The sequence below is a fragment of the Scardinius erythrophthalmus genome (genome assembly GCF_964197995.2).
Source record: "Scardinius erythrophthalmus genome assembly, chromosome: 9".
NCBI lineage: Eukaryota > Metazoa > Chordata > Actinopteri > Cypriniformes > Leuciscidae > Scardinius > Scardinius erythrophthalmus.
Window position 1 is genome coordinate 44,423,556 of NC_138229.1, and position 27,812 is coordinate 44,451,367.

Sequence of the window (27,812 nt, forward strand, 5' to 3'; positions counted from 1 at the left end):
TGATTCAGAGATTTCGTCCAGGAGAAATTGGCATCGTTGAAATTCTTTGCAGCAGACGGACTCTATCTCTGTGTTCGTAGTTGCATAGTGAGATCACCGGCGCCACCAGTCCGCCCCCAGCTCGAGCCAGTCTGGGCTCCTCGTCCGCGGCAGGCAGGTCTTCTGCATTGGCTGCTCTTCGCTATGCGGCTCGTAAAGATGGACACAGACACCTGATTCGAGCATCAGACTTCCGAAATCCTCTTCTTCTACATCATATTGAGTAACGTTACCCTCCGCTATTGTCATATCTTCACAGCTGGCTCCACAGTGCCTGTTAGCTTAGCTTCGAAACAAGAGGATATTGCTTTTAGTTTCAGAAAGTGAAGTCCCACTCACTGATCTGTAATAGGCCTGTAGCGTGAGCAGGTCCCTCCCCCTGGAATAATGAGGAGCTAGTGTTTGTCGTCTCTACACTTTTCAATGAAATGTGACTTCCTGCTTATTATGACGCAAAATGATGATTTTTACGTCATAATAAGCAGGAAGTAAAACACTTAAATCCTTATTTCTCCCATCTCAGGGAAAAATGAATGAAAAATCCACGTTTATTATAATATATGACTGGGTTTCTAACAATACAAAGCTTAATGCAAATGGGTGAAGTGTCCCTTTAAGAGGTTTTAAACAGGATTTAGAGATATTATGTGGTATAATATCCCTCTCCAGTGCAGTAGGTGTCGGTGTGCAACTGTTCAGCTGTTCCAAACCCTCCTAGAAAACACACGAAGAAGAGGAAAACGAAAGTAAAAGCATCTGGGCCTCGTTTATCACCGTTGCGTCGCACAGAACAGGCCGTGAGAGAGGCGGACGACACTTCCGACGCAGAAGATGTGATTTATAAAAACAAACTTGACGGAAAACGTGCGCTCCTGCACGCAAACTGTGACCCATTTGTACGAACGTTTTGGAGAAGGAGCAGTTTGGCGAACCGATGGTGAGCTGGAGTTAAATGTCGTTTTGGTCGCTTTTAGACAGAACATTTTAAGAAAATTATACATACAGAAAGATAGGCTAATACAACTATAATTTCACTCACCAAGCCTATCGCATGAAACAAACATCCATCCATTCCTATGTCCGCGCCAGCGAGCGCGCTGGGCCGTTTAGTGAAGCTGACGCATTAGCCTATAGATATCTAACGGCAGAGGAAGGAGAACCGCTAATTTTCATTATGAGTCATAATCATAAATACAGTGCGTGTTCACAGTAACAGTTTAAATAAATAAAAGAATGATTTAAAATATGTTTTACTTCTGATACATTTAGATCAAATATGCCATTCTCATTAATGGAGTTAAACACTTAAATTACATTACATCATTACTGAGAAGTTAGGCTACAGCATTTTTTATATTCAATAAATATAAATATTTGTAGTGGATGCGATGCTTTTGAACACTTTTCCTGTGGCATGTTGTGTTTTAATGTTTTACCTACAGAGAGAATTGCTTATATCATGATAACAGCAGATTGTCTGAGAAAATATTTTCGTGCAAATAATTCACAACAAGGGCTATCTGTTTCTGTTTCATTTAAAATATAAATCAATTAAAAATATTTGGCCAGTGGAAAAGATTGAGAAAAACTTTATCTGAAATTTATTTTTCACTATTTGATTCATTTATTCAGAAACAAGGCAATGATAGGCTACTAAATGATTTTTATCAATGTAATGTGACGCACATCCGTATCTCATATTTTCCTAATGTCTTGTAGGCTACAGTTAAATATGGCATTATGTGGATGAATAATCATATGCAAATGATATGCAAATGAGGATATACATAGTAAAACTAGCCATTGTAAGCTCTATATATGGTTATTTCGGGGTGGAGACGCATGTGGCGCAATTTTCCGCTGACTGGGATTTATAAAAGGAATCTTGCGCAGGTTCTGGCGTACGAACGCTTTTATAAGTCTGAATATTTTTTGGCGTACGCCATTTTTGGCTTTCGGGCGCACGTACACTTTTAGTAAGGATCCTACGCACAGTTTTATAAATGAGACCCCTGATACCCAAACCTGTCGCTCACTGGTTTTGATTTGATCTATGATCCAGAACACATTTCTCCAGATGTCAGTTTAGCACAATGCCTCCAAATCTAATAACACTCGCGGCCATTTCTGTGTTTAATCCACAATCCATCGAGACCAGCAAGAGATTCTGAGAACGACGCGCGCGGACTGACAACAAGCGTTACTGAGTTTAAAATACTTATAAATTCTCTTCTTAGTGGACAGGACTGCAAGTAAGTTTAAAGGGGTGGTTCAGGATTTTGGACATCGGACCTCATTTCCAAGTTAGCCTGGGTGTTTATCAGTGGAGACAGTTTTCAACATTTTTCACCCAGTCCTTCCAGTTGCATAGTTTGCCGGTGCTAGGCTAGCGCGAGTCAACGGTATCTGCTAGCCTGCCATTAAAAACAGTTTCACACACTCCACAGTACACCAACATCAAATAAATTATATCGCCAGACTATCGATGTAAATGTCTGTTGAGAGAATAATGTAAGCGAGATTTAATGTGAAGTTACAGAAGGCTGTTCTTCTGCTACTCCGAACAGACGAAGAATCTGCCAGAAATTACAATCTTTTGAAGTTAAAACACAAAAAGTTTTAGTGAGAAAGGTTTATTGAAAACAAATATATTTTTCAAAGTTTTCTCCCATTTCCTCTTCAGTTTTAGGCTGTTGTTTTTGTGACGTGAAATCAAAAGTATTTTTGAAGCAGACATTTACAGTAGACAGACAGACAGACAGAAGAAGCCTGACGTCAATGAACAACAATCTGCTGTTATTAAACTGAGTATTTCAGTTCATATATAGCAATTATGATTAGTAGTTATACAGTATGTCTGTTATAATTCTGGTTACTTTTACTCAATCAGTTATTTTAGGATCATTGGAAAGTAATGAAATCAACCATCACTGTGAACTTGAAGTAATGATTAAATGACAAACGATTCAACAATTAATAAAGACAACACAATTTAAACACAATTGCTGTTTCTCAATGAATTAATATTTAGAGTCAGTTAAACTCATTAAACAATCTGAAATGATTAAGACCATTTGGTTATTTTACATGGCAATATATTTGTCTGTAACTCACTTTATTTTATAGATTGTTTTTGCTGTTGCTGTTGTTGATGATAACTCAGCATTCTTCATTATTGTCTTAAATAAGATGTTCTTCATCTGTGTAAAATGGTGTCATTTCCAGGTGATGCTGAAGGATTGAGTGTTTCCAGAAAGCAGTGCTGATCAGTTTTCAGTGTCAGTTTAGCTGCAGTATGTCAGAGGAAAGAGGAAAGGACTCTCTCTCTCAGACGAGTCTCTCAGAGAAACACAGGTAAGACTGCGTCTGTTTTCATCACTTTAAACTCCACTGGACTTTGTGTTTCCCTGTCAATAACACAACTTTAAGCATTGTTTTATATCTGCAAATGGTTTGCACAACTTTAACAGTTTTTAACTTCTTAAATGAACTCTGACATTGTCTATAAAGCCCCGTTTGCTCTATAGAAAACATCACAGTTAATAATTTGTTAATAACCTTCTATACGCTGAATTCATCCAAATAAATGACTTTGGTTTTTAGATCATAAAATTATTGACAGACATTAGGAAACAACTATACACTTAATTTAATTCAAGTATGCCAACAAAACTGTCACACAGACATTTCTGCTCTCTTTTCTGTCAATAAACAAAAACTTGAAATGTTCTCATAAATTAGAGTCAAGTATTTTTTAACATATTAAATCTCTCTCATGTATATTAAAGAACTTGTTTAACTAATGTGAGCCAGTAAAATAAAATGATTGTTAACTATTAAACAGTAAATTGTTAGCCTAGAAATCTAGACGCACCCTAGCGGCAGCAAAATGTATTTCGCAGCCAGGTGGGTCTAGCAACTCTCAATAGACCTTCTAGCTGCAAAAACCTAAATTGGGTCAGGCCAATCACGTCGTGTATAGAGTAGGCGGGGGCGGGCTTAACATATGACGACAGAGTTGCGACGGCTGCCACTTGAAAACAAAGAATGACGGCTGCTGGAGAACAACGGTCTTTCGAATCGGCTTTGGCCGCGACTCTGGAGGACTTGGAGTTAAGTTTTTCTTTGAGAAAAGAGCAAAGAACGGCACTTAAGTCATTCTTAAAAAAAGGAAGATGTGTTCGTCGTTGTGCCGGCCAGATATGGCAAAAGTTGAATCTATCAACTACGCTCCGCTGTTGGGAAAACGCTCTGGGGTGCGTTTCCCGTACAACTATATAGCTCGATGCTTAACTACCATAGTACGATGCATCGTTGGAGAAATCAACTAGCTAGTCACGACTGTTTCCCGAAACCATATGTCGCAAAGTATCGTTCAACCACGTTGGTTTATGACGTCTCGCACGTGGTGGACTAATAACTTATTTTAATTAATCTGTTTGAGATCGAATTAACGCTAGATTTTGTCATATAAGTTACAGACATGGCATCTGAAGACTATTTCAAATTTTTCTCAGTTATTTTGCTTTATTACCAGACTCAATATTTGGCTCGTTCTTACATTAGAGCACGTTCGCACATGCGCAGTCTTCAAAAACAGTGCTTCAAATCTCTTGACAAACTAAAAGACGTAAATTACATTTGTATGTATTCTAAATAAATAACACAGGTTGTACTGAATGTCAGCTTGCTTATTTGGCTAAAGATAAGGATTTATTCAGTCTACATCTCATGTAAACTAGAAACTATGCTCAAGCTGTCGTTCCAACCACACAAGTTTGCGATGCTGTTTGCGAACGTTCGTTGGAACGATGGTTTCGGGAAACACCAAATCGTTGAACTATGCTGATAACGACGGAACTTCCGACCATAGTTGACTAACGATGCTTTCGGGAAACGCACCCCTGGTTGGTTTAAGCGCTGTCCTATTGCGTGCAGAGGGAATTTGAAAGACAGCCGTTTATCCCGCCCCTCGGATTAAACCGCGTCTATGGTGAGTTTCCAGACCTAACATCTTGATGTAGGTCTGGCTTGCCAGGCTAGTGAATTGTGTGAGTGTGTGTATTTCTGTGGAGGATTAGATAAAGACACAGATGTGTTTCACACACAGTTGATCCTCCTTTACTAAAGTGCTTTCTCTCTCTCTCTCTGTTCTTTGTGTCTTCAGTGTAAGATCAGGCTCACATGTGTCCAGCTCTGTGTCTCTGAAGAGTGACCAGTCTAAAGATTATCCACCAAACTTCAGTGAGAAAACACCATCATCTAATAAAAGGTATTTTGTGTGTTTACATTACATTATATTGTTGTATTATTTGCCCACAGTGGTTTATGTGATTGATTTTGACTGAATAAAACAATAAGTCTCAATAAAACTCAATTCCTGAGAACCTTATGAAACTCATTCCAGTAAGACAATTACACAGGCACCCACAAGGAGACACACATTCACTATGGAAAATAGATCATGAAACTAAAAATGTATATATTTATCCATCAAACTGTAGTCATAAATGGACAAATGCACAGCTATACTGCATTTAATTACTATTTACAACATTAACCTTTTCAAATCAGACTAAAGTATCTCCTGTAGTAAAGTGTTTTCTCACTCTCTCTGTTCTTTGTGTCATCAGTGTAAGATCAGGCTCACATGTGTCCAGCTCTGTGTCTCTGAAGAGTGATCAGTCTAAAGATTATCCACCAAACTTCAGTGAGAAAACACCATCATCTAATAAAAGGTATTTCATGAGTTTCTAATTTTTTGTCACATGTTGACTGTTTAAAAGTTGTATCAGTGAATACCAATCATGAAACATTTTTAGATCCAATATTTATCATAAATCTGATCAAATATTTATAAGAGTATTCACAGCAAATGCTTTTTCTGTGATATTTGCCCGGAAAATCAGTATTTATTATATTTATTTGATTACAGGCTTCAATATGAGACATTAGACTCAGACGTTCAGACTCACAGGAACCACGAGCATTTCAAAGACAATCTTCTAGGAATATTCCAGGTAGGAAAACACATTTTTATAAATGTTTAATATTTACAAAAAAAAAAAATTGTTATTTAAAAAACAAATTTAATTTAACAAATTAATATTTTTTATTTTTGTTTATTTGTTAAAAATAACAGCTGGGTAACATGTTAGTCTTTTAACTTGATTTTTTACACACACACACACACACACACACACACACACACACACACACACACACACACACACACACACACACACATATATATATATATATATACAATTTTTTTTTTTTTTTTTGAAGCACTTATATATTTTTTATCTTTCTATTTGTTAAAAATAACAGCTGGGTAACATGTTTTTTTTTTTTTTTTTTTTTACATTGTATTTAACTTTTTTCAAATACAATAACAAACATCCGACAAAACACAAATGAAGCAACAGTAACAACAAAAACCACAACAAAGAGAAAAAAAAATAAAAAAAATAATAAATAATAATAATAATAAAAAAAAAGTAATAATACAAATGGAGAGACAATGTAAGACAGTGTAACTATGTTAACTAGTTAACTACAGTTAACTATGAAATCAAGACATGTGGTACTATATTCAAAAAGGGTTTCCAGATTTTATAAAATAATTCACCCTTGTTTCTCATTGAATATGTCATCTTCTCTAAGGGTACACAGCTGCAAATCTCCGACAACCACATTCCAATAGGCACATCAGTGTCTGCTTTCCATTTCAAAGCAATACATTTTTTAGCTATTATTAACAACATTTCAGTAAGCTTAATAGCCTGTCTGTTTCGGAGGTTAGAGTTGTTAAAATTGCCTAATAAACATACCTCTGGATCCATTGGAAAGTCAATTCCATGAATCTGTGATATACTATCACATACTTGTACCCAGAACACCTTAACTTTAGGACACAACCAGGTGGAATGCAAAAATATCCCTTCCTCTGTACCACATCTGAAGCAGAGGGGTGAAATACTGTTATTAAATGTATGTAATCTAGCTGGAGTTGTAACAGCCGGAGTGTAGCGGAGCATTACCAGTTGACGCCACACGGTGGTGCCTCCTTTTTGTTTTGTCACTGGGTATCACCTTTAACCCTCTCTCGACTTCCTTGACTCGAGTAATGTGGACGCTGGTGAAGGCTATAGGTCACGAACATTTCTGTCCGGTTATTATTTTTGCTGAAGGTAATAGTTTATATGCCGTGAGACCTGGCTTGTATGGTCTGTATCTGAGAAATAAATATGCAGTGTGGAAATCCCTCCACTTCGTCTCCTGCCTTGCTACTTTATTTCATGCCGGAGCTATGCTAATAGCCTCGTGGCTTAGCTTCCCTCCAACTCCACGTTACAGAGTGTAGTAAAGCTGGTGTAAAAAATTAAACTGAATTAATCTATACCTGGAATTCAAGGTTGATGTGACCCCATCTTTACATAATTGACCCCACAGGTCTGCATCTATCCTTACCTCCAAATCCTGCTCCCATCTCCTTCTGGATTTATCTGGGTCATCTAAAGGCTGATTTGAGATAAGAGCTTTATATATTCTAGAGATAGTTTTATATAGTGGTTTATCGGAGTAACAGAGTTGCTCAATAAATGTCAAATCCGGTAATTTAGGATAAGTTTTTGCTTTGACTCTTAAACAATCTCGTAATTGTAGATAACTAAAAAATTCTTTATTACTCAAATTATATCGATTCTTTAACTGTTCAAACGACATTAAGACATCACCGTCAAAACAATGCTCTAACAGTGTAATTCCTTTATCTGCCCATATCTTAAAATTTTAGTTTTGATGACACATTGGTAGCAATCTGTTCCCCCATAAAGGTGTTTTGGGGGAAAGAAAATTATCCTGTCCCAGCAGAGACCGCAGTTTATTCCAAGTCTGAACTGAATGTCTAATCATGGGATTATTCGTTCTTGTTTTAATCAGTCTGTCATCCCATGTATATAAAATATTGGCAGGACATTCTTCTTTTATCTCAGATTTCTCCATATTCAGCCAAGAGGGAAAGGGGGTATTAGCAAACATCTGAGCTAAGTACCTGGATTGGGCTGCCCAATAATACATCTTAAAATTGGGAAGTCTCAGTCCTCCTTGCTTATAATCCAAAGCCAGTTTATCAAGGCTGACCCTAGGAGTTTTACGATGCCAAATAAAGGATCTTATTAACTTAAGAGAAGTGAAAAATGAATTAGGGATTGATATTGGAAGAGATTGAAACATATATAAGAATTTGGGCAAAATATTCATTTTAACAGCATTTATTCTACCAAGTAATGTGAGTGGTAAATCCATCCAGTTGGTTAAATCTCTACCCACCTTCTCTAAAAGACTAGCCAAATTGAGTTTATAGAGATTCTTTAAGTCACCATCTACCTGAATACCCAAATATTTAATTCCAGTAGGAGAGCACTTAAAGGAAAAGCCGTCCAGTGCAGTAGAGTCGAACCTTGATAATGGCAAAATGACACTCTTGTCAATATTCACTTTGTATCCAGAGAAAGTGCTATATAAATGTAACACATTCTGTAGATTTGACAAAGAGTCTATGGGGTCAGTAAGAAATAAAAGAATATCATCTGCAAATAATGATATTTTATGCATTTCAGGGCCGATTCCAAAGCCCTTTATATCAGAGTTGCATCTAATAGCCTCGGCTAGAGGTCCGATAGCTAGTGCAAAGAGAGCTGGGCTTAGGGGGCATCCTTGTCTACATCCTCTATACAAGGGAAATGTGGCAGAAGTAATTCCATTAGTAACTATTTTTGCTTTTGGGGATTTATAAAGTGAATAAATTAGGTCAATATATGCAGCTCCAAATCCAAATTTTTTCAGCACTTCAAAAAGATATGGCCACTCAACGCGATCAAAAGCCTTTTCGGCATCAAGAGAAACAGCTACTCCCGGTATATGTTTTTCTTTAGCAGTATGAATGACATTGAATAGTCTCCTCAAGTTGTTTGCTGAAAGCCTCTCCATTACGAAACCAGTTTGGTCTGGGTTAATCAGCAGAGGGAGACGAGTTTCTAACCTCTTGGCTATCATTTTAGTAACTAATTGGTAATTAATTCCACATTAAGGAGAGAAATGTGCCTATAGGACGCACATTTCAGCGGATCTTTACCTTTTTTGTATATTACCGAAATTATTGCATTGGAAAAAGAGTCTGGAAAACACTTGTCTGTCCTTGACTGGTCAAGTACTTCCATCAAGTATGGCACAAGTAAATCTTTAAAAACTTTATAAAATTCGGATGGGAAGCCATCTTCACCCAGATATTTATTATTAGGCATTATAAGAATGGCTTCAGTCAACTCAGAGGCAGAAAAAGGTTGATCCAAATCAAGCCTGTCCTCTGAAAGACATGGTAAGTGGATTGAGGATAAGAAAGAATCCATTTGTGTACTATCTGTACTTGCCTGAGAAGTATATAACTCCGTGTAATATTGCTTAAATGCATCATTAATCTCTACAGGAATATATGTTTCCGCGTTGCCTGTATTTATAGCATTTATCGTTCGCTTCTGTTCATCCCGTTTTAATTGGCAGGCCAAAACTTTATGTGCTTTCTCGCCAAGCTCATAATAACGTTGATTAGAACTAATAATAGCCCTCTCTGCCTGGTAGGTGTTCATTTTATTATACTCCATTTTTTTATTAAGTAATTCCCTATAAACATCCTTATTCTGATCCTTATGGTATATTTTTTCAAGTGCTAAGATTTCGGATTCTAGCTCATTCAATTTGGATTTTTTTGATTTTATTAACCCCTTAGTATATGCAATACAATGGCCCCTAAGATAAGCCTTTAACCCTCTGGGCTTCTTCGCCCGAAAACGGGCGAAAACTTGAACGTTTCGAATTGTTTAATTTTTTTGCTTCATCGGATGGGGGTGAAACTTGGTGACTTTTGTTTTATTACCTATATGAACACACAAAAAAATCAAGGAGATGATTCTGGTATGTTAAAGGGTCGTAAAAAAAAAAGTCACACTTAGCTTCCTCCCGCCCGAAAACGGGCGACATAGGAAATGAATGGGAAATACGAAAAAATAGGAAAACTCAGAGAAACTTTTGGTGGTACAAGCTACAGATCAGCCACTGTGCTGAAAAAAAGTGTACAGCAATGAAGGGGTGACACTCTAGAACATCAAGAGTGCAAATAAGACACCCTCCCCCCCCCCACACACACACCTACACACACAAACACACACACACAGAGAGAGAAATGAACTGGTAAGACTGAAACAGCAAATTTTGCCCCAAACTATATAAAAATGATATAATCATAATAACTCCAAAACTATAGCAAGGAGAGTCAAAAGGTAGGTATCGTTTGAAAGAACTCTTTTTAATTTTTTTGAAAATATAAATTACATTACATTTGGACATTGTCCTGCCAAGAAACAGCGGATAAAAGACAATATATATATATAATTGTTATTATGATTTTGCATATCTTTCTTATTTGTCATGGAATAACTCAGGAAGGAAATAAGGTAGGAGGAAAATTCTTTTTTAGTGAAGTCCCCCTACATGTTAGCTGCATCTGGATAAAAAAATAATAATTTTTGGACAAAAGAATCAAAAGTTACAGCATTTGGAAAAGAGATAGCCTTTTTGTACAGTCTTTGACACCCCCTCATGGGCAATTTTTTCTTCATGAAGAATATCTTGTCATAAAAGCAATAGATTATGTTAATTTTGGGCTCATTTTAATTGTAATAATATGCTGTAAAAAATGAAGTGCCATTTTCAATTATCTGAGAATGTTTCATGAGCTGTATGATGTTTTTGACACATTGCAGTACATTATTTTATAGATTATGAAAAAAAAAGAAATTCTATTTATCAGCAAATAACTCAGCAATACTTAAGAGTTTTTCAAAGTGGATACATTCACTGTAAAGTTCAGACTCTAAGCTTTCAAATGACATCAACTTTGTGTTAATCAAGGCAAGATTTTTTAAAAATATGGTAAAGAATATTTTCGCAGCTAGGTGGCGCCTGCTGGCGGTACACTCGGTTTTAGAGGGATTACTCAGCACTCGTTAGGAGTTAATAAATGTAATTAGATGCATTAAAAAGCTGAGATCCTAAGCTTTAAAATGATATATAATTTGTGTTGTTCCATTCAGTGGTTGCTTAGTAATAATTTTTTTTCTTTCCAAATGGGAATAAATCAAATAAATAAATAAAAAAGCTATAGGCCGCCTATAGGCGGTTATAGGACATGACACAAATTAATACATTTTGAAGCCACTAGATGGCGCTCTTCTCAGTTGAAATTTTTTTTTTTTTAGGCCTGCACTCTATTTTGATGTGAAATGTTGCATTTATTGAAAAAAAAATAAATAATAATATATTAATTCTAATGGAAAAAATAGCTCATAAAAATTATATAATTAATGCAAAATATCATAAAAAATTCCAAAAATTCTAAATAATAATCAGAAAACATTATAGAACAAAAATATATTTGATTGGTTATCCTGGGAAAAACTAAAGTAAGATTTTAAGGCTTCGCCCGTTTTCGGGCGGGAGGAAGCTAAGTGTGACTATAATACGAAGAAGCCCAGAGGGTTAAAGTGTCCCATAATATGAAGCTATTAGAACAAGAATGTTTATTTGTAGACGTAAAAATATCGATTTGAAGATCTATCAAGTACATTGTCAAGACAAAAGTTAAAGTCCCCACCTACCAAAAGTGAGCCTGATGATTGAGCGATTTGAAGGAAAACATTTTGTATAAACATGTGATCATCAATATTTGGCGCGTATATATTTAACATTGTCCACTGTTCAGAATACATATGTCCTTGTATCATTACATATCTTCCTAAAGGGTCAAATGCCGATTTTGTAACTGTAAAAGGGATATTTTTATTTATCAGTATAGCCGTTCCCCTTGACTTAGAATTAAACGAGGATGCAAACACTTGACCTACCCAGTCCCTTTTTAATTTTTTATGCTCGGAGTCCGTTAAATGGGTTTCCTGCAGAAAAACTATTTCTGCCCCCAACTTCTTAAGGTACATATATACTCTTTTTCTTTTAACTGGACTATGTAGACCCTTAGTATTAAAAGTTACAAATTTCAAAGGCTTTGTTGTCATTCTATGGTATCAAAATCACCATATAAAACACCCTCATAAAAAATAAACATTATCCTGATTGATCCACTGTCACCCTGTATTTTAAATATTGACATGTATCTCTCCGAAAAGGAAATAAATAACATAAAAATGATAATAATAATAATAATAAAAGAACAACACATATAAACGCAGAAACCCTGCTAAAGCTGCTGAACCAGAACTATCAGCAGCTGAGTGGGAAAAAACACGTTGAGAAACGAATAGCTCGCACTTCCTTCCCAAGCAAAAATGAAAAGCTACTCCTGAGCTCCCTTTATGTGTAAAACACACTGATATAAGTAAGCAACAGTCATTTATAATAATGCCCTAAACATATTGAACTCTATTACAAATCTAATCATGTGCAGCCGCCCTTCAGAGAAAAACTGTCCAAGTCTGGTTTTTTTCAGTCCATTATCAGATGAAGCCCCTCACTGATATTGATACAAGAGAAAGAGAAAAACGAAATACAGTAGGCACAACTCAATACTTGGGGAAAAAATAAACCAAAATAGCCCTATACCCATTCAAAAAAAAATAAATAAATAAATCGCAGGCGACCAAAGAATATTAAGTTCCCAAGATATCAGTTTAACGTAATCACTCACCCGTCCAGATCTAACAACTAATCGCTGAGTCAAATCGATCTGGGACAAGTAACGTTAGACTGTATCCATCCCAAAACGTTGTAGACTCCGCCACATCAACTACAACTCAGTCACGTTCCGACAGAAACTTGAGGGCTTCGTCCGACGTGTGACAGAACCGTGTTCCACCATCCTCCGTAAGAATGCGAATACGAGCAGGATATACAAGATGACAGTTGACATTCTTCTCCTTTAATGCCTTAAGCGCTGGAATCATCCCTCTTCTGCGGTTCATCACGTCTGATGAGAAATCCGGGAAAAAGCTGACTCTCTTTCCATCAACAGAAATTGGTGCTTTATCTCGGGCGATACGAAGGATACTTTCACGGTCCTGGAATCGCAGAAGTCGAATCAGGATGGGCCGCGGAGCCTTTCCCGGGACTCGCACTGCTGGAACGCGGTGTGCACGCTCGATGACAATTGGAGCGCCGAAGTTCTCTTCTCCCAACACGCTCGGCAGCCATGTCTTAAAGAATTCAACCGTATCCCGACCTTCAACTACTTCACTCAGTCCAATCAAGCGGATGTTATTTCGTCTGTTGTAGTTCTCTATATATTCCAGCTTATTTCTGAGAACCTCGTTTTCTTTTTTGATGAGATTGAGTGACCGCTCATTTCCCGAAACTACATCTTCCACATCACTGATTCTTTGCTCGGCCGTAGTGATCCGGCCTTGCATAGATGAGACAGACGTGGTCAGGGTATCAATTGATCCCTGAATGGAGTTGCGAAGTTCCGACATTTGAGAGATCAGCTCTTGCTTAACACTCCCAATGATCTCCCGAAACTCTTTCAGCGCGGCGGCGAGAACCCCCGCTGAACTTTCCCCCTCAGAGACGATCCCCTCAGCAGCCATTTGCGGAGACTTTCTCTCAGTAGTTTCGGCGACTTTATGCTCATCTTTCCTGGGTTTTGGTCGACGCTCCATAGTTCCGCATTGCACACAAGTATCAGTATCATATATATATTTTTTTTTTTATGTATAATTGTATATAGATTTTATACCAAATGTAGATGTGAATTTCGTTTAAATTGTGTCTTTTTTCTTACTTTTGTTTGTAGGATCTTGAGAGCAAAATATTCACATTTCTGAAGAATGAACTGGAGAAGTTTAAGAAAATATTACAAAAAGAGAACACACAACACTTTGTGAAGGACTTTATTGAGAACAGATCCAGTATCAAAGAATCAGCTCTTGATCTCACTCTACATTACCTGAGAGAGATGAAGCAAGATGAAGCTGCTGATGCTCTAGAAGGTAAGAGACTCATGATCATCTGTCTGATTGTCTCTTATAAATGTAGGAGAGAAAATGAAGACTAAAACTATCTATTTTCTGTTCCTGTGTTTAGATGAGCTGTTCTTCATTCATCAGCTGAAATGTGGCCTAAAGAAGAAGTATCAATGTGTGTTTGAAGGAATTGCGAAGCAAGGTGACTCCACACTTCTGAATAACATCTACACAGATCTCTATATCACTCAGGGTGGCAGTGAACAGGTCAATACTGAACATGAGGTGAGACAGATTGAAGTTGCTTCCAGGCGTCATGAAGCACAAGAGATACAGGTTGAATGTACAAATTTGTTTGAAGCTCCTGAACAAGACGAGGAGATCCGAACTGTACTGACAAAAGGAGTCGCTGGCATCGGGAAATCAGTCTCTGTGCAAAAGTTTGTTCTGGACTGGGCTGAAGGAAAAGAAAATCAAGATATCAGCTTCATATTTCCTCTTCCATTCAGAGAGATAAACTTAAAGGAGAAAGAAAAACTAAGTTTGATGGACCTTATAACTCAATTTTTCCCAGAGACAAAAGGACTGAACCTTACAAGAAGGAATCAATTCAAAGTGCTGTTCATCCTTGATGGACTGGACGAATGTCGCCTTCCTCTGAAGTTTGATTGTAATGAGACGTGGCGTGATGTATCGTCACCAGCCTCTCTGGATGTTCTCCTAACGAACCTCATGAAGGGAAATCTGCTTCCTTCTGCTCTCATCTGGATCACCACCAGACCAGCAGCTGCCAGTAAGATTCCTCCTGACTGTATCGACCGGCTGACAGAGATACGAGGATTCAGTGACGCACAAAAGCAAGAGTACTTCAAAAAAAGATTCACTGATCACAATCAGGCCAACACAATCCTAGATCACATTAAACAATCAAAGAGTCTCTTTATCATGTGCCACAACCCAGTCTTCTGCTGGATTTCAGCCACGGTTCTCCAGAACATTCTGGAGGAGAAAATAAATAATGATGTGAAAAACACTCAGGCTGATGAGATCTCTAAAACACTGCAGGAATCAAACACTGAAGACACTCCCAAGACTCTGACACAAATGTACACACACTTTCTCCGCTTTCAGATCCAGCAGAGCCGCCGAAAGTATGATGGAGAATACACACCAGATGTTTCATGGGATAAAGACGCCATCCTTTCACTGGGGAATCTGGCGTTTCATCAGCTGGAAAGAAACAACCTGATATTCTATGACACAGACCTGGAAGCCTGTGGTATTGACGTCTATAAGGCATCAGTGTACTCAGGCATGTGTACCCAGATCTTTAAGGAGGAAACAGGGATTGTTCTTGGTACCATGTACTGCTTTGTTCACTTGAGCATTCAAGAGTTTATTGCAGCCCTTTATGCACATCTGTTTCTAGACATCAACAAGACAAGTGTGTTTGATAATGAGTCTACAGAACAGGAAAACAGAAATGAAACCATGATTGATTTACTCAAGACCCTTTATTCATATCTGATTCTATACATCAACAAGACAAGTGTGTTTGATCATGAGTCTACAGAACAGGAAAACAGAAATGAAACCATGATTGATTTTCTCAAGACTGCAGTGGACAAGGCGCTCGAGAGTGACAATGGACACCTGGACCTTTTCCTTCGCTTCCTCCTCGGTCTGTCACTCCAGTCCAATCGACGACTCTTACGAGGTCTCTTGACACAGCAAGACGGCAATGACCAGAGCAACAAGGAAATAGTTCAGTACATCAAGCAGAAATTAGAAGATAATCTTCCTGCAGAGAGATCCATCAATCTGTTCTACTGTCTGAATGAACTGAACGACCAAACTCTGGTAAAAGAGATTCAGACCCACCTTAGCAAAGGAAGTCTCTCATCTGGTGACCTTTCACCTGCCCAGTGGTCTGCTTTAGTCTTTGTGTTGTTGACATCAGAGGAAGAGCTGGAGGAGTTTGAGCTTCAGAAATTCAAGAAATCAGACGAGTGTCTCATTAGATTATCGGCAGTCATCAAAACCTCCAGAAGAGCTCTGTAAGTCTTTTAATATATTTTGTCATGTTTTGCTCTCATCTGAAAAATGTCTTTGTCTACATTACTCTATAGTGATTCCTCATCATGAACATGAACTTATCCCTGTAAAGCCTGACATATGAAATAATAGTCTGAAAATTTTATTTTTTTAGTGGAGACAGTTTATCAAACCATTAGAAAAAATATAAAAGACCTTGTAAAAATGTTTGCATGTTTTGTATCATATGATACACCAGACTGTTATTGACTTATATAGAATTATATATTAGCTCATGCTCATACTTGAGGGAAAAAAAGTACATATTTTATTCATATACCCAAACTGGGGGAAATAATGTAATTTGGTACAGATGTTATTTATATTGCCAAAATGAAAGATGAAATCTTTCTGACATTCTGTAAGGTTATAATATAAAACATTGATATTTTTATTAAACAGGCTGCTTAAATACAGTACATACATTATCGGTTGTTACTGTATCTCCCAATAATTTAATATTTTAAATGCTTAGGTTATGTAAAAAGTGTTTATGTAAAAAATTATATTGGAAAACATATTTAATATGTATTTTATGAAAAAAACTATTGAATGTGCTCCATCTAATTCTTTGATGTGATTTATTTCCATTGTAGGTTAAATGATTGTAACTTAACAGACAAAAGCTGTTCAGCTCTGGCTGCAGTTCTTGGATCAGATAGCAATCTGAAAGAGCTGGACATGAACAATAATAATCTGCAGGATTCAGGAGTGAAGCTGCTCTGCACTGGGCTGAAGAAGTGTAAATTGAAGATACTGAGGTAAGTTGAGCCACAGGAGTGACATGACGAGAGTGAGGCTTGATGACTGACAGGGCGATGCTGGAGACAAAAGCGCGAAAGAAAGTCTTGGTTACCAATGTACCCCTAATTCCATAATAGAGGAAACAGAGACGTTACGTTAAAGACTGACACATGGGGTCAGCTCAAATCACCTCTGAGTTCTAGAAAAATGGCCAGTGGAATTTGCATGCCCAGCAACTCCCCGTACATACGGCTGTATAAGATGGCGGCACACATCCACTCATTCAGGTTTATGCTGAGGAGCCGAGACGGGGTCCCGGTCATTCAGTGGGATGGTTCAGGGTTGTGGCAGGAGGTACATAACGTCTCTATTCCCTCCATCAGGGAATGAGGGTTACATCAGTAACGTCAGTCACGTTCAACGTTATGTCGAAAACTAACAAATGGGGCCCCTAAGTCGTAACTTCCCTATGACCCCATGAATGCCCAAAATGCTAGTCCTTCATGCCAACGGGATGGTAGGGACAGGGCTTACCATGGAGATGGTCATTCTTGATATGTTAGTTCACAGGAAGAGTGCTTTGGCTCTCTTCCTAATTTTCCTTACAGCCATAAAAAATAGCGGAAACTAGCGAACATAACATAGGGAAACTGCTCTTTATGCTGAAGCGCCAAGTGGGGAATAGCTGCACTAATCCATGCAATACGCCAGCGAAACACCACTGAATGTGCCGTAGACCACCAGAAAAAGGGCTTCCTTATTGTAGAGGAGACTGGAAGAGCGATCATTCAGATTTATATTGTTCAGGTATAACTGATTAATCAGCTGAATGTTTTCCTCTCTGTTCTAGACTCTCTAATTGCAGTGTGACAGAAGAAGGTTATAAAGCTCTGGCTTCAGCTCTGAGATCAAACCCTTCACACCTGATAGAGCTGGATCTCACAGGAAATGATCCTGGACAATCAGGAGTGAAGCAGCTCAATGATTTACTGCAGGATCCAGACTGTCAACTGAAGACACTGAGGTGAGATGGGATCAAATAATTAACTAAATTAGCTACATGCAGGGTAAATATATTATTTTAGTTATATAATAAGCTGGACAATTTGTTGCATCAAGATCAGATCAAATGCTATGGGCTCTGTCATGATGATGATAACCGTCAACACAGTTTAGTTGTGAAACAAGCTAAAGGTCAAATAGACATTATGGGTCAGTATATGTGCTGATATTCTGGAGTATGTTATACCTTGAAAATTAACATGGGCAATTTAGTTTTTGTGCACACTTGTCATAAAAAATTCTAGTAACCTTTTCACTAGTTTGCCTGCCAATTCAGCTTTAAAGATTAATAGCAAACTAACTTGGCTTGCCGTCCTTGGAGGAAGCTCGAACCCGAGGCTCGGCTTGAGCTCTGAGTTAAAACCCACTTAAAGTATTGCAAAGACAGCAAGCTGGGCAATAAACCGTGAATGGTTTAGCGATATAGGTATAGGTAAAAAAGACTTAAGACATTAAGCCCTCTCCCCCAAAGATGAGTAGAATATTTTGCTGAAGTCACTATGGAGAAATATACGGTGGCTCATGGGGTGAATCTCTTGTGGAAGCTAAGAAAAAACGAAAGGGCTCCTGCGGGGAGCAGGGGTAGAAATCACTGATGCGGCAGTGAAAAGAATTGAGGTTATTGCAAGCGAAGTGAGAAATCATTGTTGTGCCAGTTAGAAATGTAATTTTCTTTGAAAGTTGGTGCGAAATTGCTGTAGCGGCAGCAAGGTAAATTTTTATTCTGAAAGCTGGTGTGAGAGTAATGGCTGAAATCACTGCTGCGGCAGTGAGAAACAAAGTTTACTCTGAAAGCTGGTGTGAGACCAGTTGCTGAAATCACTACTGTGGTCGTGAGAGAAATGTAGTCTGAAAGCTAGTGTGAGAGCAGGGGCCAACATCACTACTGTGTTAATGAGAGAAAAGTACTCTGAAAGCTGGCGTGAGAACTGTGGCCGAAATCACTGTTGTGGCAGTGATAAACAAAGTTTACTCTGAAAGCTGGCGTGAGACCAGTTGCCAACATCACTACTGCGGTAATGAGAGAGATGTACTCAGGGCCGTCGCCAGAACATATAGAATGGGGGGGCATTTCATTTTCATGGGGGGAGGACACACTTTTTTATGATCTTCAAAACAGACATTCAACAAAACAACATCCCGTATTTAGCCTAATAAAACTCAAATAGACCAAGTTCTATATTAAAACAACGCCAGAACACAAAGTAAAATGTAAAATTGTTTAATTTTAAAAATACATTTTCTAATCATAGCCGGAGGGTGAACCAACACCATGAGGATATGCGATTCCCCTTTAAAAACGTTTACCATTTACAGGATTTGGCATGGCAGAAAACTTGCAAAGAGTGCTCATTTTATAATAATTAAAGGTTCCATGACATGGATTATTTTATTATTTTATAATGTTTCCTGGGGTGCCCTTACAATGTTAGTATGTTTTTAAGATAAAATTTTTTAACATTTAGAATTAACACGAGAAGCGTTGCACAGTTTGGAAGTGGCTGGAAAGGCAATAGGTATGTCGTAAATTAACAATTTGTAGAGATCTGTCGAAAGGCAGCCATAACAATTAACATATTTGTACAGAAGCATCAAATGGAAAAAATGTCAAGAGAGCCCTGAGTGGTTTGCGTTCACAATGAACATTTTTGTGAAACATTTTTGTAGCTGAAAGCAAACCATACTCAAAACCACAATGGTCTGAGATCGTTGGAGTGCTCCACATATGGGTCAAAAATCCAGCGAGCCATGCTCAGGCTCCTGAAATGAGACAAGCGCAAGATCCACAACAGTGGTGTGGGTCGGGTCGGTACTAGGGTGGCTGTAAGATGGTATTTGAGCTGATGTAGGTAGTAGCTAGTGAAGAGGAGAGCAGAGGCAGGAAGCTTTTGCGGAGGCAGCCTCACTCTAGATTCAGAGCTACTGAAAGGAAAGTTGTTGGAGGAAACAAGAGGTATGCAAAGCAGGAGTCCGAGCAGTTCAGTGTTGCGGAGGCAGCCTCACGCTAGGGGCCGCTCTGGAGACAGCTGCGAAGAAGGCAAGAAGAAAATGGTGAGGAGTAGAGATGGGTGTGTTTTGGGGCGAGGCCAAGTAAATCACCAGTGGGTAGGAGCAAAGACTCGCTCAAGAAAATTCTGTTCACATGGCGGCCATTTGTGCAACGTTGCTGGGCAGCTATTTCGGGCATCCAAGATGAAGTCCTATCTATTTGAATAAAGAAATCCTGAAATCTAAAAAACTGCTTGACACAACAGAGATAACCCTTACCTAACCCTAACAGTTCAATTCAGCAATAAATCTGACACAAACTAAACCATAAATATTGTTTTTATGTTCAAATAGCGTTTAAAAGGCTTATAATTTGGGCTGGATCCGACGAGCCAATGCGGATGTGCAGTTTGTGCGTCTCAGTGCACTATCTGTTTGTGCAGCAACCGGAGTTTGACAGTTGCAGTGACGCGATGACTTTGCCAATTGGCAATTGGCTGTATAATTTAGATGGCGGGACTTATTCCAACTTATTGCCTTAGCTATTTCTACCATTAAGCAACCCTCTACGCACACCGTGGCATTTTTTGGGTTACTTACCAGACTGATATAATATTTATATATATATATATATATATATATATATATATATATATATATATATATATATATATATATATATATATATATCAATTCCACCAAAGCAGCTTATCATTGTAAAATGGCACAGCTTTTTAAATATCTAAATGTACACTCTTAACCCTCTGGAGTCTGAGCGGTTTTCTGGGCCCTTGAGATGTTCTGACATGCTCTTACATTTGTGCTTTTTTCAGTTGCTTATAAACATATTAATGGCAAAGGTGTAAATTCACTCTATAAAGCACAAACAGGGCTACCATAATATGTGAGCCACGTGTATGTACATGTTTTAATTTTTGAGAGAATAATGTTTATGCGTGGATATTGAAAAAACTAAAAACTAAAATTTCTGAAATAAGGCCACAAAACACATAGTAAATATGTGTCAATAAGACTTTTGACCAATGGATGTCGTCGCCTATAGTTTTTTCTTCAAAATTATGTGAAAATAGTCTTGCTTTATCGTTCAAATAAAACCATACATTGATTTAAATAGATGTAAAACAGGTTTTGCTTGGAAAGCCAATATGCGAGGGGGCTTGAACGAGGAGTGGTTTTCACCTGAATTACCACCCACTCTGCATAATGATGAGCCATTCACACAGGTGTGAAACTGGCTGAGCCACAATGCTTGGACAAAAGATATTTAGAAGAAGACTTATATTGACCATTTAAGATTTTGCTTACATCTATCTTGTACATATGTTGTGCTATTTTATTAAAAAGGTTACAATTACAACAATAATTACAATTTCAACAATATTTCAAGTGTACTCTTTCTTTGTAAAAAAAAAGAAAGATTATAGGCCTACATTTTATCTATGTATTCATTACTTTGAATATAGCCAACATTGGAACAGCTAACATCTTAGTTGATGACTTTATTTTTGACAAAAATATTAGGCTATTTTATATATAGATTTTTACTCATCTCAGTATTGCAATACAGTTTGCTAAAACATCATCATTCGTTGACGATAGGCTTATTTACTTTAAATCCAGGAAAGTTGTTAGTGAAAAAATTATTAAAATTAAGATACAATTGATACAAAACGAAATTCGTTTTAAAGAAAGGATTTGTACTTTCTGTTTTGAGGTCTCTGTGAAAGTTTGAAAGTCTTTTAGTGTTTTTTTTTTTTAGAGCTCCCGTCCATAATGGAGAAAAAACAGAGCGCATGCCGTTCATTCGTCAATAAACAGAAACCCGAGAAGGAAAAACTTACTAGTATTCCTCAGCTCGTATTCCTCGTATTCCTCATTATTCCTCACAGCGCTGCAAGACGGTGTAAGCAAGTAATGTTCTGAATAAACTTGTGTTTTGGTTTTCTCGAGCTGATGGGGGCGTTCACAGGATTGCGCGGATTACCTCAGCCATTTGCGTTTGAATAACGTGCGCTCTCCGTGGGCGGAGTCACATTACATTTGAATTAGCTCTAATTAGGTCGACTGGAATCGCTCTCTTTTAATACAGATTTCACAAGATGAGAATATTTGTTTTTTATATAAATTACTTCATTTAAAAGAAGAGATTTCAAGCTTCATAAAGACATATATCACTTGTATGTGTGAGAAGAATTCACTGAGTTATGGTTCATTTTCGGACGCGTTTCAGAATGGACTACACGGACAGAGAGAAGGCAGAACTCGCTTCGTGTTTATTTTTCTTTATTTGTCGAAAAGCACAACACTATGTTTTTATTGTGAGTATACATAAAAATAATACACATTTAACAGAATCGATTGATGTATGGAACTCCTATGGAAAATCAAAGTCAACAGAGTATTCATGAGTTTCTTTTACACTGATAAAAAAAAAAGCGAGCTGGTATCGCCGGCGATACCGTCGACCTCAGGGGGTTAAAATCAATCAATCAAGAATTATAGACTTAGACTTAGACTTCCTTTATTAATCCCCGAGGGAAAATTAAGGTGTTACAGCAGCAACAGAAACTGAGACAACATGCATAACACAAATTGACAAAACAATCAATCAATAATCTCAATAATCTGAATATCTATTAATTACAAATAGATATGGTTTACCATACAACGACCTACTTAACATAAATTCAGAAACACCTCCTTACCCACATACACACTCAATACCCAAAAACAATGCCACTCAACCCCTAGTCTAAGCAAAAACATTCAATATATTATTTAAAACAAGTCATTACGGTAATATGGACTAAAATATTAACATAGTAAATATACTAAATAACCATTCGTGCATCTACATAAGTACATATACACAAATATGCAAACCATACAAACCCGTATACATACGTATACGTACCCGTATACATCCCTATGCATACGTAGATACCTAAATATACCCATATACATATATACCTATACATGCATGAAAATACACACTTCTATCCATATAAATGCATTTACATATACCCTCACTATTCTGCACATACTTCAAATTAGGGTGTGGTTGTACAGCCTAATTGCAGCAGGAATAAAATACCTAAAATATCTCTCCTTCTTACACCGAGAATGTACTCTCCTGTGCACCAACGATACCGTTTAAAGGGTGAGCAATTTCACACAAAATGACAGAGAGTTTGGCCAGAATTCTCCTCTCCATCAGCACCTACAGTGGGTCAAGGCTAGTCCCCAACACAGAGCTGGCTTTCTTTATCAGTTTATTCAGTTTGCTTGCATCGCTGATCCTGATTCCACTTCCCCAGCATACAACAGCACAGAAAAGTACTGTCTCCACAACCGACTCATAAAAGGAACGGAGCATTTCTCCCCGAACTCCAAAAGATCTCAATCTCCTCAAGAAATAGAGATGACTCTGTCTTTTTTTATGTCATCTCAATGTTAGTGGCCCAGCTCAATTTGTTGTCCAAGTGCACTCCCAGATATTTATAAGAAGTGACAGTCTGAATCTCTTCACCATTAATTCTGATGGGAGACACTACATGTTTTCCTAAAATCAATCACCATCTCCTTAGATTTATTTGTGTTAAGCTGGAGATTGTTCTGCTTGCACCAGTACACAAAGCTTTCCACCAGACTCCTATACTCCTCTTCCTTTCCTTCACTTATACATCTCATGACCACAGAGTCATCTGAAAATTTCTCGAGATGGCATGCCCCAGTATCATACAAAAAGTAAAAAGGAAATGTACCAAAACAGTCCATTGTGGCACACCCACATTACTAATGGTCAGTTCTGACCTACAGTTTTGTAGAAGCACATACTGTGGTCTTTCTGTCAGATAGTCCATGATCCATCTTACAGTGGGGACATCCACATGAGCTGAGATTAGCTTATCTCGTAGTAAGCCTGGTTGGATGGAATTAAAAGCACTTGAGAACTCAAAGAACATACATCTCACTGTGCTCCCAGCCTTCTCCAGGTGTGAATAAGCTCTATGTAGGAGATAGATGATGGCGTCCTCCACTCCCACATGAGACTGATACGCAAACTGCAGCGGATCAATTGTACTTCTAACCATAGATCTTAGATAAGGAAAAACTATCCTCTCCAGTGTCTTCATCAGGTGTGACGTCAGTGCCACCGGTCTCAAATCATTGAGGTCCTTACAGATCCCCTTTTTGGGCACTGGCACCATACAAGATGTCTTCCAGAGAACAGGTACCTCCCCCATACTCAGACTCACATTAAACATCTGTGCCACAACTTCACTGTTCTGCACATATTTTCAGGGCCTAATTCCATCAGGGCCGACTGCTTTGCCCACATGAATCCTCTTTAGTTCTTTCTCTACCTGGTCCACTGTAATATGCTGGTCACCAGGAGAATCGGTGCTATGGTAATGGATGGAGCAAGACGGAGGTATAGAAGTTATGCCAGCTGAAGTAGAAAATGAGAGTTGAATGTCAGGCAACAATCCCTGACTGAACCGATTGAAAAACATATTCAGCTCGTTGGCTCTGTCCAGATTGTTGAGTACTTGATATCTTATATCCAGAAATCTTTCTCATTCCACTCCACACCTCTCTCATGTTGTTGTTCTGCAGTTTGTCCTCTAATTTCCTTCTATATACAGTATTCTATATTTCATTCTATACCCCCCCCCCCCCCAAAAAAAAATGGTTTTAAGTCAGTTATTTATATCTTTTGCTGTAGTGTGTCAGTAGGAAATATCAGTTTACATTTCCAAACATTCTTTTTGCCATTAATTGTAATAATCCAGTGAGATTTCTGTATGCACAAGGAGTCTGACAACAGCTGGTATGGTATGATCTGATCTCACCATCATCGAGTCCGTCTGTGATTACATGAAGAAACAGAAAAAACTGAGAAAGACTAAATCCAGAGGAACTGCGGGAACGTCTCCAAGATGCTTGAAGAAACCTTCGTGCAAAGCTCCCTGAAAAACTATGCGCAAGTGTACCTGGACAAAAGCCGTTTTAAACGCAATGGGTCGTTACACCATATATTGATTTGAATTAGTTAATAGAAGTTAAATCATAAATAAATTAAATTTGTGATTTTATTTTTGAAAACATTCTCACTTTACAGCATCTTAACACAAGTGCCAGTACTTTTCACATTACTGTAGCTTATGGGCGCCGTATAGGGGGGAAAGTTAGGACAATTCCAAGGGCCCCTGACTGACAGGGACCCCAACAAATAGGTAACAACTAATTTAAAATTTTTGCAGTATTATATTATACACTATATAAACCATCATCATTGAGTATATTTATACAAATAATAATAAAATTAATTATGTCTTTGATTATTTTGCCAATAAAAGTTAAATATTCCCATTGACCAAAAAGTAAACATCCATATTGAGCGACCACCCCCCTGTATCTGCATGAAATGGTTTGGTCCTGTCTTACGTCTGCACTCATCAGTGACAGTGTTTAGTAACTTTAGTTGCAGACAGTCAGGCAATGTGCCAGAAACACAGAGACCACAATGTTGCATAGTAAAAGAAAATCTGGTTTTCAAAAAAGGAAAGAGAAAAGAGAAAGAGGAAAGACAAAAGAAAGGGTGTCAATGTGTAACCCAGTTTTTCACCAAAAAGGTGGCTAGCCTTTAGTCTGTGAGTGATATTAACCTGTTGTCCATAGTGAAATAAGCTAGCTAGCTGCAGGCTAGTGTTAGCCTACATTTCATCAACATTTAAAGGAATCGTATGTAAGATTGTGGCCAAAACTGGTTCTGCAATCACTTTCAAATTACTGGAGAGCGGTGTATCCCCTCCCCCTGTTTTCATTGTTTTGAGATGATGATGTTAATTTATTTTGATTCAAAAGTTAACCCTCTGGGGTCTGAGGTGTTTTTGGGGTCCTTGAGATGTTCTGACATGCCCTTACATTTGTCCTTTTTTCAGTTATTTATAAACATGTTAATGGCAAAGGTGTAAATTCACTCTATGTAGCACAATTCGGGGTACCATAATATGTGAAAAAACATGCATGAATTTTTAAGAGAATAATGTTTATGCGCGGTTATTGGAAAAAATAAAAATGAAAGTTTCTAAAATTAGGCCACAAAACACATACTAAATATGTGTCCACAAGGCTTTTGACTAATGGATGTCGTCGCCTAGAGTTTTTTCTTCAAAATGATGTGAAAATCATCCTGCCTAATCATTCTCATAAAACAATACATTGATTTAAATTTTTTAAAACACATTCTGTTTGGATAGGCAATATGCGTAATGGGCGTCAACGATCATGCATATTAAGTGGTTCACACCTGAGGAGACAATGCCCCCGCATAATGAGCTGCATACTTAAAGAGCCATTCATTCAGGTGTGTCACCTAGCCACAAGAAAGAATGCAAGAGCAATATATAGTTTAGATGCAAAAGCCTCTAAATGCCATCTGAAATTTTCTTCTAGAATGATCATTTTTATCAAGTTTGTATCAAATGGCAATGAAGATTACCTATTAATTGTCATTTAAGTGAAATTACTGAACTTAAATATACGAGCTTGATAAAAATGATCATTCTAGAAGAAAATTTCAGATGGCATTCAGAAGCATCTGAACTCTTCATATATACATATATATTCTACCAAATTGGTTCACAGTCGGAACAGTTGGAAGCATCACAATTTTTTTTTTTCCTGGAATGTCACATGATTATGGTTCTTCATGTTTCATAAATGGACTATTATTGTGCATATAGCGCCCTCAGGCTGCTGGTATGGATTGAAAACACAATAGATCAGAGTATGAAGCGCTCATAATTATTATATTGACGCATTTGGGTATAAATTCAGTAAATATTATTCCTGTCTATAGAAATATGATGTAAATCTATGAGAATCTATCAATATTTCTCCAAATCTGCACATTTTTGAGCTAAAGCCCTGAGGGTTGTTTTTTGAAGCGCTGTCATGACAACAGCACAGTGTTGTTTTTTTTTTCTGAATGGGAGCGGCTGACGATATTTTTGCATCCTTCAAAGAAATATGTGCAAACTGGCAAAGAAGGTCTAGGCACCTCTTGCAGCAGTGATTATTAAATCAAACAACAATATTGTTGATGATAAATTCAAAGTAAAACATTTTCTTTTCAAAATGTTATAAATCCATCAATTTTCCCCCCAAAACGCTATAAATCCATCAATTATTTTCCAAAAAATTGATGGTTTGTCTTTTTAAAAAAGTCTTTTGTCTTTTATTTTTCGTGTTTGAGGAAAAAAACAATATTACATGACAGTTCTCCTTTATGGCCGCGAGCGCTTTGAAAGCGGCACTAAAAGACTTTCAAACTTTCACAGTGTCACGGTGTGGGTTTTGTGTCTTGTTTTTGTCTGTCATGTGTTCCCCGGTCTCTTTATGTTTAGCTGTCTCCTGTTATGTTGATTAGTCTTCCCAGGTGTCTCTGATTAACCACACCCCCTTGTTATCTTGTTTAGCTTGTCTGTCTGTGTATTTATACCCCTGTGTTTCAGTTGTGGTTTGTCGGTCGTTGTAGCTGTTTCCTTGTTCTGGTCCTGAGTTCCGTGTTCTGTTGTTTACCTGGATTTCCTGTTTGTTTTATTAAAATAACGCTTGCATATGGATTCTCTCTCTGCTTCATTCCTGCTTACATCGTAACAGAACGACCGACCAAAAATGAATCCAGCAGCTTTGGAGAGTCTCCAGCCTAGAAGGCAGCCACGCCTAATTCTAATTCCCAGGAGGGCCGCCTTCACGCTTCCTGAGTCTCTTCGCGTCATGCCTGCAAAGCTTGAGTCTCTTCGCATCATGCCTGCAAAGCTT

The 27,812-nt window shown here is 37.8% G+C and overlaps 1 protein-coding gene and 1 long non-coding RNA gene across 2 annotated transcripts in view; both read left to right on the top strand.

Moving 5' to 3' along the window:
- The window catches only part of LOC308695899, a 670,325-nt gene that overhangs the window by 39,323 nt on the left and 603,190 nt on the right, over positions 1–27,812 (top strand). The gene's annotated exons all lie outside the window — the stretch shown is intronic.
- LOC308695875 (NACHT, LRR and PYD domains-containing protein 3-like) overlaps positions 763–27,812 on the top strand; it is a 49,320-nt gene continuing 22,270 nt past the window's right edge. The window contains exons 1-9 of the mRNA XM_081374135.1: positions 763–976; positions 3,265–3,393; positions 5,207–5,311; positions 5,673–5,777; positions 5,975–6,059; positions 13,901–14,096; positions 14,191–16,126; positions 16,760–16,924; positions 17,758–17,931. Of these exons, the coding sequence (XP_081230261.1) occupies positions 3,335–3,393; positions 5,207–5,311; positions 5,673–5,777; positions 5,975–6,059; positions 13,901–14,096; positions 14,191–16,126; positions 16,760–16,924; positions 17,758–17,931 (2,825 nt within the window). The 5' untranslated portion in view covers positions 763–976; positions 3,265–3,334. The remainder of the gene's footprint in view (positions 977–3,264; positions 3,394–5,206; positions 5,312–5,672; positions 5,778–5,974; positions 6,060–13,900; positions 14,097–14,190; positions 16,127–16,759; positions 16,925–17,757; positions 17,932–27,812) is intronic.